The sequence below is a fragment of the Haliotis asinina genome, chromosome 1, assembly GCF_037392515.1.
Source record: "Haliotis asinina isolate JCU_RB_2024 chromosome 1, JCU_Hal_asi_v2, whole genome shotgun sequence".
NCBI lineage: Eukaryota > Metazoa > Mollusca > Gastropoda > Lepetellida > Haliotidae > Haliotis > Haliotis asinina.
The window spans coordinates 52,465,723-52,483,556 of record NC_090280.1 but is presented as its reverse complement, the minus strand read 5'-3'; the positions used below and the strand labels follow the sequence as shown (position 1 = coordinate 52,483,556).

At 39.6% G+C, this 17,834-nt stretch overlaps 1 protein-coding gene across 1 annotated transcript; it reads left to right on the top strand.

Annotated features, from left to right (window-relative positions):
• The first annotated feature begins 469 nt into the window (after positions 1-469).
• On the top strand, positions 470-16,906 carry LOC137293659 (cytochrome P450 3A4-like). Its single transcript, XM_067824346.1, has 14 exons — positions 470-921; positions 3,049-3,142; positions 5,930-5,985; positions 7,335-7,431; positions 8,034-8,156; positions 8,585-8,676; positions 9,160-9,311; positions 9,491-9,615; positions 9,937-10,045; positions 10,613-10,770; positions 11,436-11,524; positions 13,832-13,969; positions 14,325-14,487; positions 14,972-16,906. Exons 1-14 carry the CDS (start codon positions 785-787, stop codon positions 15,041-15,043), a joined length of 1,605 nt encoding a protein of 534 aa, XP_067680447.1. The 5' UTR covers positions 470-784; the 3' UTR covers positions 15,044-16,906.
• Positions 16,907-17,834: the final 928 nt, after the last annotated feature.

Sequence of the window (17,834 nt, the reverse complement as noted above, 5' to 3'; positions counted from 1 at the left end):
TGAGTTTAAATACACCCGGCGGGGGTATCGAGAACATTTCGAAGTTGTTGTAATTCATTCGTCATGAAAATAGTGGGTTTTTTTTTTCAAATATCACTAAAATTGCTTTGAAGTTGAACCTGTCAAGAGGGGTGTGTGGTGTAGGGGTTGGTGGGGTACGTTGCGGGGACTGGGGAAAGATGGGTGCCAGCACCAGTGTTTGTACATTAAACGTTTAAAATTTATGGTTTAAACTATGGGAAGGGGAGGGGAACACAGACTTTGTACATGACATACTGAGGGTGGTAGGGGGGTCTCTTACTTTGAACATGGATTTTACAGGTGAGGGATCGTTAACATTGCACATGCGTCGCCATAAAAATCACCACCACCCTTCTACCCCACCTCTCCCGACCCCCAGCCATAAATTATGAACGGTCCCTTATCTCACCATATATGGCCACCCGTGTCGCGCAATGAATCACACCGTAGTTTAACTGATATGATTGGGTAGTGATAATGTTTTTATTTTGATTCTGCCCAATCTTGTTTCACTGTTGAATATAGATATTTCAAGAACCAAATATGGTCCTGCTGCACCAACGGATTGTGGTATATGGTCTCGGTGAATAGTAGAGGAACGCATAATTAAGGCGCCGTTGCTACGCGAAGGTGATCGAGGCGATTGCCGTTTTATACACAAGGCTCCTACCAGTGTGGATCTTGCCGTTTTGTACCGTTGCCATTGTTTACATCCTCGGACAGTTCAAGGAAGTTGAGGACGGTAGACAGGTTGTGGCCCACGATGGAGAAGTTGTTGTCGCTGGAGACAGTTGACATTATAAAAGAGAAGGCAGGGGAAGGGTATAAATTAGTTGTCGAACTGCCAACGGGTTACAAACTGCTCCTTGGCGGGGTCGGAGCCATTGTTTTGCTGTACAGGTAAGTTAAGACACTCATGACAATCCAAACGTCATTGCATCAGTCGTAATTTCACTTGAATTGTCAAGTAAAACTGCTGGTATATCAAGGTACAAAAATTCAAATGGTGATTGTCACCCCAATTAACCGTTGTCAGGTCAACGAATACCTCAATATATATACTCCCAGTGTAGACTAACAGCTAGTCTCTGAAATGAACATATTTTACTGAAAAAACGTTCATAGTGAAAAGAAATAATAAAATGAAATGGATCCCTGAGACTTTCTTCATTTTCAGAAGCTAAGGAAATGTAGAATAGCTACATTTTCTAGACTTGCGTGGGCTTTCTTGGATATGTATGCTTCAGGTGTGAAGTGACAATCTAGGCCTGAGGCAAATCCATGCCGAGACCTGCATGCTATACGGTCATATATCTTTCGCAACACTACTGTGTTTACATCATCCTGTGGAAGAGTAGATACCTCATATTTCAATTCTAAACTAAAGATTTACATTCTCGAATGTTGTCTGTAACAGATATTACTGATTTTCAACAGTTGAAATATTAGCATTCAGGGACTGACTTACAGTGCGCTCACAGTGAGTCCATTCATTCACTTACTCTTTCCACTCACACCCTCACTCCCTCACAGTCCATTCAGTCCTATCATTTACTCACTCACGCCCTCAAAGTCTACTCATTCGCAGTCCATTCATTCACTCACTCAACTCAAAAGAGTCCACCCATCCACAGTCCACTCACTCACAGTCCAGTCACTGTCCACTCACAGTCCACTCACACAATCCACTCACAGTCTGCTCACAGTCCACTCTCTCACACAGTCCATTCACAGTCCACTTACAGTCACCCCACACAGTCCACTCACACCACTCACAGTCCACTGACTCACACAGTCCATTCACAGTCAAGTCACAGTCCACTCACAGTACACTAACTCACGCAGTCCACTCACACAGTCCACTCACACTACACTAACTCACGAAGTCCACTCACAATCCATTCACTTTCAGCTCACACAATCCACTTACAAACACTGTCCACTAACATCATCCACTTGCTAACACTGTCACACAGTCTATTCACAGCCCACTCACACAGTCCACTCACAGTGAACTAACACAGTCCACTCACTCACACAGTCCACTCACAGTCCATTCTCACTCAGCTCACACAATCCGCTCACTAGCCTAGTCCACTCACACAGTCCACTCACTAACATAGTCCACTAACATCATCCCCACACTCACATGGTCCACTCACAGTCCACTCACTGACACAATCCACTCACTTGAACGGTCCACTCTTAGTCCACTAACTTGCATAGTCTATTCACAGCCCACGAGTCCACTCACAGTGAACTAACACAGTCCACTCACTCACACAGTCCACTCACAGTCCATTCTCACTTGGCTCACACAATTGGTTCTCTAGCATAGTCCACTCACTAACACAGTCCACTAACATCACCCCTCACTCACACGGTCCAATCACAGGTCACTCACTCACAAAATCCAATCACTCATATGGTCCACTCACAGTCCACTAACTCATATAAACCACTCACAGTGAACTCACACAGTCCACACACTAGCACAGTCCACTCACTCACACAGTCCATTCACTAACACAATCCACTCACTCACATAGTCCATTAACTCACATGGTCCACTCACAGTCCTCTCACTAACACGGTCCTCTCACAGTCCACTCCCTAACACACTCCACTCACAGTGCACTCACTCACACAATCCAATCACTAGCACGGTCCACTCACATAGTCCAATCACTCACACAATCCATACACTGTTTTAACACAGTCCGCTCACTCACACAGTCCACTCACTAACACAGTCCTCTCACACAGTCCACTGACACAGTCCACTCATTACCACAGTGCACAGTCTCACTCACACAGTCCAGTCACTAACACAACCCACTCATTAACACAATCCACTCACACACACAGTCCTTTCACTCCCACATTCCACCGACACAGTCCACTCGCACAGTCCAGTCACTCACACAATCCACTCACACAGTCCACTCACTCACCAACACCAACCATACACCAACACACTCCACTTACATAGACCACTGGCCCACAGTATTCATACGTGTCTTCCAGGTATGCCACCTCAACTCATGGGTTCTTCAAGAAGCTGGGAATTCCTGGACCAAATCCAGGAATATTTGGAGCACTCAGTGGAATGAAAAAAGCTGTAAGTTTCATCTTTTGTTTTGAAGCTTTGTTAGTCTGTGAAAGGAGGTGAACAGTTTGAGAACCTGTCTCACTGTAGCTTTTGATATGGAATACTTGTCATGATCAGCAAGTGCCAGACAGGTGCAAGGCCATTTAAGTGTCATGATATTGACACTGAACTACTGTCGGAAACAGCCTAATTGGGCATTCAGTGGGATGCATTAAAGGTTATCCAGAAAAGCATGTTTAATTGTAAACTCGGGCAAAACTTAGAAAAAATATGGCTAGCTGCGGAAAACAATAGATCAAGACTATAGATGGCAGTTAGTTTGACAGACTGTCAGTTCACCTGGCATGAAATGTGCTGACTACTGGCACAAAGGGTCATCTCAAAGATATCTTTTGCTGTTTCATGTGTGATGAATATGTGTCATCTGCTGATTAACATCATACCTCTCTTTCTTGCAGAAAGGTTATGTTGAGATATGTAAAAGAGTATGATATCTGATACCCACAGACAAGCATCGTATTAAATGTCTTATGAGCTGTTTGAAAACCTATCTCACTGTAGCTTTTGATATGGCATACTTGTCATGGTTAGCAGGTGCAAGGCCATTTAAATACAATGATATAAACACTAATGTACTGTCAGAAATAGGAAAGACCTGATAACCATAGAAAAGCATTGTATCAAATGTGTCAAAATATATAGGTGACATGACCACCCAAAGATCAACAGGACTGGATACTATTTGTAAATTGTTATGACATGCTGAGTATATGTACAGTTTAATTACCGTAAGGGATTATCATATATTAGGTGATATCACTATCTCCAAGCCTGGTCCCAAACATCATCTGCTACACGCGTCATGGTTTAGCTTTTGAGATGACCCCTCCTACATGTTTCTTTTTATAGTGATAGTGAGACGCCATGATAGCTACATCCTTAATAGTTGCAGCTTGAAAGTTATTACCTTTTACATCAGCATTTATAATGAAGCTGTCTAACTTTATAATAGGCATTTAAAATGTGCCATTTGGTAATATAATATTATAATTTGCACAAAGCCATGGTCTGTTCCAAACACATCGCTGTTGACTTTGAAAAAATCTGCAATGCTCATTTCTGCACTAATCTGTCCCCAGTAAAGTCCTTTTTTCACGTTTCCTGTCTCCCTACCACTGGAACTGTAGTTAGGCCAAACTTGGTTTAACAGATATTTCACACTTTCACATATCAACTACATAAATTGTAGAGAAAAATGTGAAAAAATAGGTTCTTTTCCTATATCAGAAAGTACTTCAATAGTCACTGAGTGACAATTAAAATCTTCATTCAACATTTTCGAAGCAATATCTACTTTCACTTATAAGAATATCCCAGTTCAATCCCACCTGAAGAGAACACAGTGAATCCAGATGAAAAAAACACTATGAATCCTAGATGGAAAGAACACAATGAATCCCTGTGGTGAAGAACACAATAAATCCTAAATGTAAAGAGCACATTGTATGCCACCGGTAAGGAATACAACGAATCCCAGTTGTAAAGAACACATTGAATCTTAGATGCAAAGAAGTCAATGAATTCCAGGTGTGAAGAACACGAATCCAGAAACAATGAATACATTGAATCCCAAATGCAGATAACACAATCCCAGATGCAAAGAAGACAATCAATCCCAGATATAAAGAACACAATGAATCACTGTGGTAAAGTACACAATCAATCCCAGATATATAGAACACATTGTCTCCCTGTGTGATAAAGAATGCAATGAATCCCATATGAAAAGAACACACAGTGAATCCCTGTGATGCCTAGATGCAAAGATAAGAATGAATACCATATACAAAGGACACAATGAATCCCAGATTTAAAGAACTCAGTGAATCCAAGATGCAAAGAACCCACACAAAGAACTCACTGACACAATCCACTGTGATGCACACAGTCCACTCACTCACACAATGGTTGTCCCAGATGTGGTATATCATTGTTTAATGTTATATCACAGTGTAACAGTGTTGCAAATTTATGTTTAGGAAACCTTATCCTTATCCCAGATGTAGAGAACACAGTGAATCCCAGATGTAAGGAACACAATGAATCCCTGTGGTAAAGAACACTGTGAATCCTAGATGCAAAGATAACAATAAATCCCAGGTGTAAAAAACGCATTGAATCCCAGATACAAAGAACACAGGGAATCCAAGAAGCAAAGAACCCACTGACACAATCCACTCGGACTTGCACAGTTCACTCACTCACACAATGGCTGTCCCAGATGCGGTTCATCATTGTCTAATGAGATATCACAATGTAACATTGCAAATTCACGTCGGAGAAACCTTATGCTTTGGGCTCCTCACAACATGACAACTTTTCTGACAATTCAATGGAACAATAAAGTTTTTGTAAATCTTTTCATTTTGAGATTCTTGTTTAGGTATTCAGCTATAGCTCCAAAGGCACGACAAAACAACTTGCAGTTTGATGAGTAAAGTCAGGCCACAACGTTTATGACAACATAAATTGGAGTCTACAAAATAACATTGTGACATTGAAACCATAACATTTGGACAACATGAAATTCTTTTCTGGGAAGAGCACAATGAAAATTACAGAAAATTTAAAAGTATCTGCAGAAAGACATTTTATCGTGTCCAATTGTCTGTTTAGCTGACCATTGTAGTCAAATTTCTATGACTGAATGAAGGTAAGCTCTTGTACATTTGGTTGATATGTTCATTTGAATGAAATCAATGTGTAAGATTCTGAACAATTTACTTTCCATTTTAGGGATCTATTCCAAAGTATGATCAACAGATAATTGAGGAATATGGCAAGGTTGTAGGGTAAGTAGCACTTTCAACGTTTCATACTTTTAACAAGAAGAAGACAAAGTCATCAATATCCCCCACAATGGCAAAATACTCAACCTGAATATGTCAGCTGTAGTTATGATTATGTCAAATGTTTTGACATGTAAATAGCAAAATGGAAGGAGAGTATTAACTGGTTTTTAAGTTCTGCTCCAGAAAGGACCACTAGCATCAAATTCAGTCAGAGTGAAACTTATTGCCATGGAAATGCAAGTAATATCTTATTCAGAATTCCAAAACTACAAAAAGGCCCCAGTACACCACCAGATCTGTCCATGTGCCAAGTTCGGTAAAGAAATTTTGAAAGGTTTTTAAGTTCTGCTTATTCTCAAAAGATATCTGCAGAGTATACTCCTTCCTTGCTATTATCATCTGATAGAAAGGAATATTATGTGATAATTATGTCATATTTTAGTCAATACAGTTGTTGTGCTTAGCCCTGTAATCGTTTTGTGTTCAGGTCAGTGCATGATGTCGGTCCCTTCTACATGAGTCATCTTGACAGCCTGTTACCTTGTAGTGTGTGTGATAACACTTCATGTGTCATCTTGCTAGCATGCAGAAAGTGATACCACATCATATGTCATCTTGATAACACAGCATTTGATCTGTGATAACACTTCATCTGACATCTTGATAACCTGTTAGCATGTGGTGTGTGTGATAACACTACATGTCATCTTGATAACCTGTTAACATGTATGTGTGACAACACTTCCTGTGTCGTCTTGATAACCTGTTAGTATGCGGTGTGTGTGTGTGATATCTTTTTATGTCACCTTGAAAGCCTGTTAGTTTGTGGTATGGGTGATATCATGTATTGTGTCATCTTGATAACCTGTTAGTATGCGGTGTGTGTGTGTGATATCTTTTTATGTCACCTTGAAAGCCTGTTAGTTTGTGGTATGGGTGATATCATGTATTGTGTCATCTTGATAACCTGTTAGTATGCGGTGTGTGTGTGTGATATCTTTTTATGTCACCTTGAAAGCCTGTTAGTTTGTGGTATGGGTGATATCATGTATTGTGTCGTCTTGATAGCCTGTTAGTATGCGGTGTGTGTGTGTGATATCTTTTTATGTCACCTTGAAAGCCTGTTAGTTTGTGGTATGGGTGATATCATGTATTGTGTCATCTTGATAGCCTGTTAGTCTGTGCTGTGTGTGTGTGTGTGTGTGTGAGAGAGAGAGAGAGAGAGAGAATGAGAGAGAGAGAGAGAGATTAACCGATATGGTGTGTGTGTGTATGAGTGTTTGTTATGTTGATCTTGCTCACGTTTTTGCTTGGTAAACATAACAGTCTCAAGATTCATTTCCTTTCAGTCTCTTCCATATGCGACAACCGGTATACCTCATTGCTGACCTTGACATGATCAAACAGATCACAGTGAAGGAATTTCCATCATTCGTAAACCGCTCGGTAAGTAATATACTGACTCAGATACCAGTCGGAAGATCTCCCATGATGGGTTTAATAAGCTCATCTGGTAGGCTAAATAAAAAAAGTAAAATGTTTCTCGAGCATCGGCATGTAACTTTTATTAGTGCATGTAACAATTGTTTATTGCCATTTAAAAAAATAATTTTGACTTGGCCGTTCATGTAAATTCATATTCAAATATGATGTATCAACAAATAACACTCTGCCCCTCCACCTACACAAGCCTTGGGAACTGGCAGTGTATTACAACTCTGAACCCTCTACTTTAACCTAATGTTTGAAGATCTCCTGTTCCTCCAGCCTTGGGAACTGGCAGTATATTCCAGCTCTGGCCTGGCGGTTTGAAAGCTCTCCTTCACATCTCTTAGATTAGTCTTTGGAACTGACAATGTAAATTACAGGTTTCCCCTCTCTACAAACAAGTAGTAGAACACAGAAACGACAGATGAAAAGTCCCTTTCATACTGTTTTGTATTGCTCCAATCTCATTCAACTGTGACATGATAGTGTGCATTCATGCTTCTCTTGATGCTCAGTTTTATGCCGAAAATGTTTGAATATAACGAGTGAAATTCTTTCAGAATAACACCAACTTTCCACGAGATCCTCTGTTTAGGGATTCCCTTGTTTTATTGACTGATGATCACTGGAAGTTCATCCGAGGTGTCCTGAGTCCAACGTTCACAGGAGGCAGAATGAGGGAGGTAAGGAGATATCACATGCCCTCACCTTTTAATTCAAACATTGTTGACCTGACCTTATGGTGTGTAGATCCTTGCTCTGGATCCCTGCATTGAATCCTTGCCCGGGATCCTTGCCCGGGATCCCTGTATCAAACCCAGCCCTCAATCCTTGCCCTGGATCCCTGCCCTGTATGCCTTGCCCATGATCCTTGCTCTGGAACCTTGCCCAGGATCCCTGTATCGAACCACGGCCCTCAATCCTTGCCCTGGAATCCTGTCCTGAATCCTTGCCCTGGATCCCTGCCCTGTATCCCTTGCCCTGGAGCCTTGCATTGAATCCCTGCTCTGAATCCATGGCCAGGATCTCTGACCTGGATGATATTTTGGAAGGAATTAAACTGGAATGATTAAATGGAGAATTGACTGATTGAAGAAATATATGTTGACAGATGATACCACTGATACAGAAGTGCATGGCTTCTCTGGTGACGAATCTGTGGAAAACAACAGAAGGTGGCACAAAAACAATCAAAATGAAAGAGTAAGTGAAGTGAATCAGGCCTGGTTGAGCATCACTGCCTAGATTCAGAGCAGATGATGTCTGCAGGTACCTCATACTAAGTAGTGATATTGGTGTGGGGTGATCAAACATTTTGCCCTATGTTGTGGGGCATTGTTCATGCTCGATGGAAGGCCTCACTAACATTGGTATGGGGTGATGAACCATCTGGTCCTGATACTGTGGAGCATTGTTCATGCTCAGATGAAGGTCTTAGTAACGCTGGTGTGGAGCTATCAAACATCTTGCCCCAGTATTGTGGTTCATTGTTCATGCTCAGTGTAAGATCTTAGTTGCTTTAGTGTGATCATGTTTTTCATGTAAGCCTGATAGGTTGCAATGCTCCATGTCTAGATAGTATTGAAGGCTTGTCCAACAATTTTGACAACAATCATGTGTAAGCCGAGGCATGCTTTTACAATGATAGCTATGCCCCTGACTAGTGACTACTGTGTTTTCTTCCAGCATATTTGGTCTGTATTCCCTGGATGTCATCGCCTCCACCGCATTTGGAATTGATGCAGACTGTCAGTCAGACCCTGAAAATCCTTTCATACTCAACGCTCGGAAGATTTCACAAAGAACAACAAAAACGATTGTTCTTTTTATACTATGTAGTAAGTCTCATCAGTGGAATGGAGGGTAGGGGTGACCATGAATGTGCATCTTCTACTGTTGATTATTAAACTTCTGGTGAAGAATAATGGAATATATCCACAGGATCAGTTACTTCTGTGAAGCTTACAGACATTGTTCTACTGCTGCTGAGGTATAAAAAACAGCTCTCTTGTTGCAGCGTTGTTGCCCTTCCTGAGCAAATGGTTGGAAGCTGTTGGTGTCAAAGTGCTTGATGCTGCTTGTCGACAATTCTTCACAAAGACTGTGCTCCAGACCATAACTGACAGAAGAGAACATAACGTTGTAAGACTTTGAAGACTAACAAAACCCTTATGCAACTGATTTGTTAACAGATGCTGAGGTTTATCTGAAAACTGAAGAATTCTTGATTTTCACAGATGAAAGTGAGACTAAAATCAGGCTCAGTGAACTCTGGTTGTAGTTACCTCAAAGGACTGTAAAATTTTGGCTTGTTATGAATGTAGTTCATTACACACCTTTCACTAAGACTCACTCACTTATTTACTCACTCACTCACTCACTCACTTACTCACTCACTCACTCACCCACCCACTCATTCACTCACTCACTCACTCACTCACCCACTCACTCACTCACCTCCAGATTCGGCGGGATTTCCTGCAACTGATGCTCAACTCCCACAAGCTGGAGGTGGCTCAGGAGGAGAAGGACTCCGACTCCTACGTGGACCTGGACAAGTCACAAAAGAGAGGTGAGCTATGCAGAGGAGAAGGTATTGTGGTGGTGTTGACAAGGTGATTAACTATTTAAGACTTGCAGGTGATATGGAGAATAGTTGTAAAGATTTTGAATACAAATGTGAATGCAGAATAGATTGTGAAGATTAAAGACATTTAACACAGACACAGCTGATTGTGTACCCTTTTAAGCACTTGCGCGTTAGTATGTCAGTGTAATGAATCACAATCTCAGTAAAGCTTTCTCCATATTTCTGGAATGAAGACAGTTATGTAAGTCAGAAATAACTTTAAGCATTTGGCATTCATGTGATTGTCAGCACTCTGGGTAGGGGAAAATGTAAGGCCATCGTATTGTTCTGCCTTTTTCGTCACATTCTTTTACTTCTCCATCAGGTTTTTTGACCTTCTCCATGGAGTTGTTTTACGTTCAGATTGTTCAGATCCATCAGATTGTTTTACATTCTCCATCAGTTTGTTTTACCAGCTCCATCCGGTTGTTTACCATTTCTTATTCAGATCCATGTTCGAGTGCAACAAATTATTATAAGATGATTTTGTACTATTTCTCTGTTTTTTAGGGATGACAAACAATGAGATTCTGGCCAATGCAATCCTGTTTCTTTTTGCTGGATATGAAACAACGAACCTCACTTTGTCATATTTCGCCTACAACCTAGCGACCAATCAGGACTGTCAAGACAAACTTATCGAAGAGATTGACCGAGTCCTCAAGGGGGTATGCATTATGTTGACGGTAGCCTCTCTAATCTTGCTTTGTGACTGTTCAGTTTCACGTACATGCATCACAGCATTTTAGACATCTTGCTTGTGACTTACAGTCTAATGGAGCTGCAACCTGGCATGAGAGGGCTCTAAACTTCTAGGATTGCAATCAAAAGTTGAAAACCGCCGTCACGTTATCCCCCACAACACGTTTTGTGGGGTGTTAAAATGGACTCTGTCCTAGATATACGTTCAATGTGTCTTGGCCAAATTTGGGACTTAGATGGGTGTGGTCGTGAACTGGTGCCTTGTGGTAATTTTGGATTTCTTAATAATTTTTTTCTTTTTATGTTTCCACGGCAACAAAGTTTTACTTTGAATTTGGTGGTATGGTTCCTTTCTGGTGGAGAACTTGACAAATACTTCAATACTCTCCTCCCATTTTGCTATGGAGTTGCATTGATTGATGCTCATACTGATCACTGGATTGTCTGGTCCAGATTCAGTTTTTTACAGACTGCTGGAATATTTATGGAGTAAAACGTTAAACTAAACTCACTCACTCGCTGTAACATGCCAAAACATTAAACATTGTCATAACTAGATGACATATTCATGCAGAGCATTTTGCCATTGAGATACTGATGAATTTGTCTTCTTGTTTTAATTCCATTACAGGAACCCCCAAGTTACGAGACCATGCCAAAATTAGAATACCTGGACTGTGCCTACCTGGAAAGTCTTCGCCTGTTCCCAGCCGCAGTAAGGTATCCTGCTTTATCTATGGTCACAGGAATGGTGACTTTTTATGCTGTCTCAGAATCACTGAAGACTTCAGTAAAATTTATGACTTGTTATGCTGTCTCAGAATCACTGAAGACTTCAGTAAAATTTATGACTTGTTATGCTGCTTCAGAATCACTGAAGACTTCAGTAAAATTTATGACTTGTTATGCTGCTTCAGAATCACTGAAGACTTCAGTAAAATTTATGACTTGTTATGCTGCTTCAGAATCACTGAAGACTTCAGTAAAATTTATGACTTGTTATGCTGCTTCAGAATCACTGAAGACTTCAGTAAAATTTATGACTTGTTATGCTGCTTCAGAATCACTGAAGACTTCAGTAAAATTTATGACTTGTTATGCTGCTTCAGAATCACTGAAGACTTCAGTAAAATTTATGACTTGTTATGCTGCTTCAGAATCACTGAAGACTTCAGTAAAATTTATGACTTGTTATGCTGCTTCAGAATCACTGAAGACTTCAGTAAAATTTATGACTTGTTATGCTGCTTCAGAATCACTGAAGACTTCAGTAAAATTTATGACTTGTTATGCTGCTTCAGAATCACTGAAGACTTCAGTAAAATTTATGACTTGTTATGCTGCTTCAGAATCACTGAAGACTTCAGTAAAATTTATGACTTGTTATGCTGCTTCAGAATCACTGAAGACTTCAGTAAAATTTATGACTTGTTATGCTGTCTCAGAATCACTGAAGACTTCAGTAAAATTTATGACTTGTTATGCTGCTTCAGAATCACTGAAGACTTCAGTAAAATTTTTGACTTGTTATGCTGCTTCAGAATCACTGAAGACTTCAGTAAAATTTATGACTTGTTATGCTGCTTCAGAATCACTGAAGACTTCAGTAAAATTTATGACTTGTTATGCTGCTTCAGAATCACTGAAGACTTCAGTAAAATTTATGACTTGTTATGCTGCTTCAGAATCACTGAAGACTTCAGTAAAATTTATGACTTGTTATGCTGCTTCAGAATCACTGAAGACTTCAGTAAAATTTATGACTTGTTATGCTGCTTCAGAATCACTGAAGACTTTCATAAAATTTATGACTTGTTATGCTGTCTCAGAATCACTGAAGACTTCAGTAAAATTTATGACTTGTTATGCTGTCTCAGAATCACTGAAGACTTCAGTAAAATTTATGACTTGTTATGCTGCTTCAGAATCACTGAAGACTTCAGTAAAATTTATGACTTGTTATGCTGCTTCAGAATCACTGAAGACTTCAGTAAAATTTATGACTTATGCTGCTTCAGAATCACTGAAGACTTCAGTAAAATTTATGACTTGTTATGCTGCTTCAGAATCACTGAAGACTTCAGTAAAATTTATGACTTGTTATGCTGCTTCAGAATCACTGAAGACTTCAGTAAAATTTATGACTTGTTATGCTGCTTCAGAATCACTGAAGACTTCAGTAAAATTTATGACTTGTTATGCTGCTTCAGAATCACTGAAGACTTCAGTAAAATTTATGACTTGTTATGCTGCTTCAGAATCACTGAAGACTTCAGTAAAATTTATGACTTGTTATGCTGCTTCAGAATCACTGAAGACTTCAGTAAAATTTATGACTTGTTATGCTGCTTCAGAATGGCTTAAGGCTTATTATACTTTATTGGTATGGTTTAAGAGTTCTTGTGCTGCTTCAGAATAGTTTCAAACTCATGCTTCACTGGTATGGTTGAAGACTAATGCTTTTTCAATATGGTTTAAGATTTATCATGCTTTATTGGTATGGTTTAAGAGTTCTTGTGCTGCTTCAGAATAGTTTCAAACTCATGCTTCACTGGTATGGTTGAAGACTAATGCTTTTTCAATATGGTTTAAGATTTATCATGCTTTATTGGTATGATTTAAGAGTTATTATGTTCCTTCAGAATGGTTTAAGACTTATGCTTCATTGGTATGCTTTAACATTTATTATGCTCCTTTGAAATAATTTAAGACTATTATGCTTCATTGGTATGGTTTAAGAGTTATTATGCAACTTTGGTATGCTTTAAGAGTTATGATGCTTTGGTTTGCTTTACAAGTTATTATGCTACTTAAGTATGGTTTAAGAGTTATTATGCTACTTTAGTATATAGTTTAAGAGTTACTATGATATTTTGGTTTGCTTTACAAGTTATTATGCTACTTTGGTATGATTTAAGATTTAGTGTTCTGCTTCCATATGGTTTAAGACTTATGATGCTGCTCCAGTATAGTTTAAATCTTGTTAATTCCATATCTTGACTAATCTTGTATACTTGACCATTGTAGAATATCCAGAATTGCTGTAGAGGACATCACAATTAATGGCATCCTTATCAAAAAGGGGGTTGAAGTCCACATTCCTGTTGGAGCCATACAGAAAGATCCTGAATACTGGTCTGATCCAGAGACCTACAACCCAGAGAGGTAAAGAAATTGATCATCATTGTCAAGACAGTTGCCAGTTATCAATGTATGATAGCTCAGTCTGAAGAGTTATGTCCCCTTGTACACATCAGGATATTCGGATGACGATTTCAGTGATGACTGAAATTTCATCCTCGATGTATAAGCACTGTTTTGGGTACCTGTTAGATGGATATCGTTGTTTGATGTTGGTATCACGTCTGATACAACTGCAACTACTTTTACAGCAGCTACAACAACCACGACCACTTCAGCTGCTTCTAATTCTGTTACTGCTACTTCAGCTCCTGTTAATGCCAATACTACCCCATTGTGATTATTGTGATTATTATTATTATTTATATATCATTTATAGGTTCCGCCCTGAGAATCGCCCAGACAATTACAACTATGTGTTCCTGCCATTCGGGGCAGGTCCAAGAAACTGCATTGGTATGAGGTTTGCCCACCTGTCTGTCAAGATGGCCATAGCAGGAATTCTTCAGAAGTATCGTTTTGTCACCGGCCCGGAAACAAAGGTAGGGGCTCCACTGACATCAGACTTGAACAAGTCTTTACATTTGATCTGATCTGACACGTGTGAAGTGTGTGAGGTGTTTCCATTTCAGAATGAGTGGTTGCTGACACAGGAGGTGTCTGATCAGGGGGAGGTGTGTGATCTTGGGTGAGGGGTGTCTGACCTTGGGGAGGTGGCTGACCTTAGGGAGAGGATATCTGAGCTTAGGGAGAGGATGTCTGACCTCAGGGAGAGGATGTTTGACTGTGGACGAGAGGATGTCAGGCCTTGGTAGAGAAAGTGTCTGACCTCAAGGGACAGACTTTCTGATGCTGGGGGATGTTTTGAATTTGATCTCATTGATTCAGCATGCTCATATAAAAAATCTCTTTGAAAAGATGCATGACACATCCAAGGCAGGCTGTGTAGTTATTTTGATTTAGTCGTGGCCTGAAGGGAAACTGCTGACAGGGTTGTAATTCAGGGCTTTTCTCCGTTTCTTACAGATACCGCCAGAGATAACTGCCTTTGATCCAAAGCCTCAGGATGGAATGATGCTGAGAATTGAGAAAAGATAAAGGGACATCACTCTGTATCTTTCATGCAAGGGAAGTAACTCCCTGAAAGTGAAACCCTTATGATTAATCCAAAACGCTAATGCTGTGATTCATCCACATGAGGAAGGTGTGCCAACTGTACGGGGACACGATACGATACATTAATAACATGGAGCAAACTGTGTGTGATTAATCCAACATGGATGCCACTCAGCTTAATATATAAAATGGTGGTCAGTAAGAGTTATTCGTGAACTGCACAAATTATTTCTGATTCTATTAAGTGGCATCATTGTGAATCCTTGCACAAAGGATGCTCATTCAGATTTATTGTCAGAAGCCAGTAAACTCTAATTCACAGGTCAGAGGGGCAAATTATCTTTGTCTCAATCATCAAGGCAATGTTATTTTGTTTCCTAAAAGTAAAGTCACTTTAGTCTATTTAGAAATGATAAATGTTCCATTTTGGCATCAGTTGGTTTATTTTCTAATTTATTCATGCAATGGAACAAACACTATGTGCTAGATGGAAGACCAGTCTCTTCAATAGAATCATTCCTGAAAGGGGGGATACACTTATGTACTTGTTGATTTTTTTTCAACCATTTTATCTCGTAGAATTGGGCAAACCTTAAAAAAAAAAATTTTATGAATAGTTGCTGAAAACAATAGATGTGACTAAAGATGGTGATATGGGCACTCAGGTATGATGATAGACGTCGACTCGCCTGGCATGAAATGTCTACAGGTACAAGGGGCCATCTCAAACATATTTTATGCTTTTTCATGTGTGTTAAATATGTCTCATCTATTGATTAGCATCTTGCGTGTCTTTCTTTCATAAAGTTTATGTTGAGATATGTAAAAGAGCATGATACCAGTAGGAAAGCTTAAATCAGCCATTGTATTAAATATCTCAAAATATTTAGCTAGCATGACCACCCGATGATGGACAAGACTTGATATTATTTGTAAATGGTCATGGCATGCCATTTGCTTCCCCAGTTTACTTGCCCTAAAGTATTGTCTATCTCAGCTGATATCTGTATCCCACAGCCTGACCCCAACCACCATCTGTGACACCTGTCCTGACGACCCTTCTTACCTGGTTCTTCTTGTAGTGATCATGTATCTACATCCTTAATAGTTTCATTGTTAAAGTCATTATTTTTACGTCAGCCATCGTTTATAATGAAGCTATGTTTCATTCTGAAATGGGCATTTCAGAAGTGTCCTTTGTAATACAATTTCATGGGATATCATCGTTATGGTCTGTTCCAAAGACACACTTCACACTTGCTTAATTGCTCATTTTTCTAGGTATCCTATCTCACTACAACTGAGACTGTACTTAAACCAAAAATAGTTCAACAGATATTTCACGCTTTCACATATTAACTACATAAAGTGTAAATATAAATGCGAAAGGACTTGGCGCACTTGCACAAAGCAATCTTACCGCTACAACTGTCTTAAGCCTGTGCTGAGGAATCGCTTTGTGCAAGTCAGTCCAGGTTTTACTATCCCAGATGACTCCAGTCACAGATAATGCTCCCTTCCACATTATGTCATAACATTTTACATAGTCAGTAACAGCTGCAGATCTGACAACTTACTTTTTTTCTAAACATTGTAAATATGAAAGTTGTGTGTCAACTTTCTAAATTAGCTCCAACAAATCTTGTAAATTTGATCTCTTCATACAAAGAGGGATTGTGTGAACTCGAATGTAAATGTGAAATATAAAACTATGTGATATCCAGTTTAAGGTAAATATCAAGACTGTGATGTTCAGTTTAACTAACATGTAACAATGATTTTAATAATGGTATGTAAGACCATAATGGTCTGGCGTTTAGTAGATATAAACAGATTTCACGTACAGTTTGTGTGTTGTTGGGGTTTTTTTTGTTTGTTTGTGGTGTTTTTATTGAAGAACAAAATGTCATAAACACCATCAAAATGTCATCTCCTTTTAGTTTAACAGTGACAAGAGGTGTGACAAATATCCACCAACCAGCCAATGTTTTCCCGAAATGATTAGGTTTGTAGGTTTGAGGTATAATGGGTTACTGTAACGTTGCTAGGTAACAGTATTGTTTATCTACTAGCTGGTTAGCAGTATGGTTCATACTGGTTGTGACTGTGTACAAACCTGAAGTGGCAAGTATGATGCTGGGCGATGAACGGAATCGAAGCTGTATCAGTACTTTGTGATGGTGTTTAAATCAAGCATTCATTGGTGTTTCCGAATGGAAACATGGTTGCCAGTCTTCAAATTGTCAATTTGGCTGTTTATTTGCTTCACAGAATTGAAACATTGTAACAATAACGGCAGACAAGATAGGCAGTGGACAGATCTAGGACACGAAGACTACCTTTCACAACACCAACGGAAGATCATTTCTTTTTGTGTAACTAGGTCCTACTGATCTTGACGTCATCAGCAAATGCCTCAGGACAGTGTTTATCAAGTCACTGTAAGACGACTGTGATACCATAGCATTCGGGTATACAGACCTGTCAGCATGACGTACATGCGTCAATGTCGACCTGTTTACATGACCACAGACAACACGTGCTGTCTTCCACTTTCTGAAGGTCATCCACGACAATCACAACGTTGTGCCTTTGACAGCTCACGTTCCTAACCAACTGGATAATACTGAAATTCTAACAGCGGTTCTGTCCCTGTCTGTTTATATGCGTATTTTACCTAATAGCTGTCTAATGTGTCTACTGACATTCTGGGATGTCTGAACGCAATCGGAACCATGCCCCATGTATATAAACAGTATGACTGTAAATAACA

What these genes read in the sequence shown, in the direction of transcription:
- LOC137293659 (XM_067824346.1), top strand. Translation starts at nt 785, where the DNA reads ATGGAGAAGTTGTTGTCGCTGGAGACAGTTGACATTATAAAAGAGAAG. An exon ending in GCCATTGTTTTGCTGTACAG is followed by an intron (nt 922 to 3,048) that starts GTAAGTTAAGAC and finishes CGTGTCTTCCAG; the next exon opens with GTATGCCACCTCAACTCATG. An exon ending in GGACAAGTCACAAAAGAGAG is followed by an intron (nt 10,046 to 10,612) that starts GTGAGCTATGCA and finishes TCTGTTTTTTAG; the next exon opens with GGATGACAAACAATGAGATT.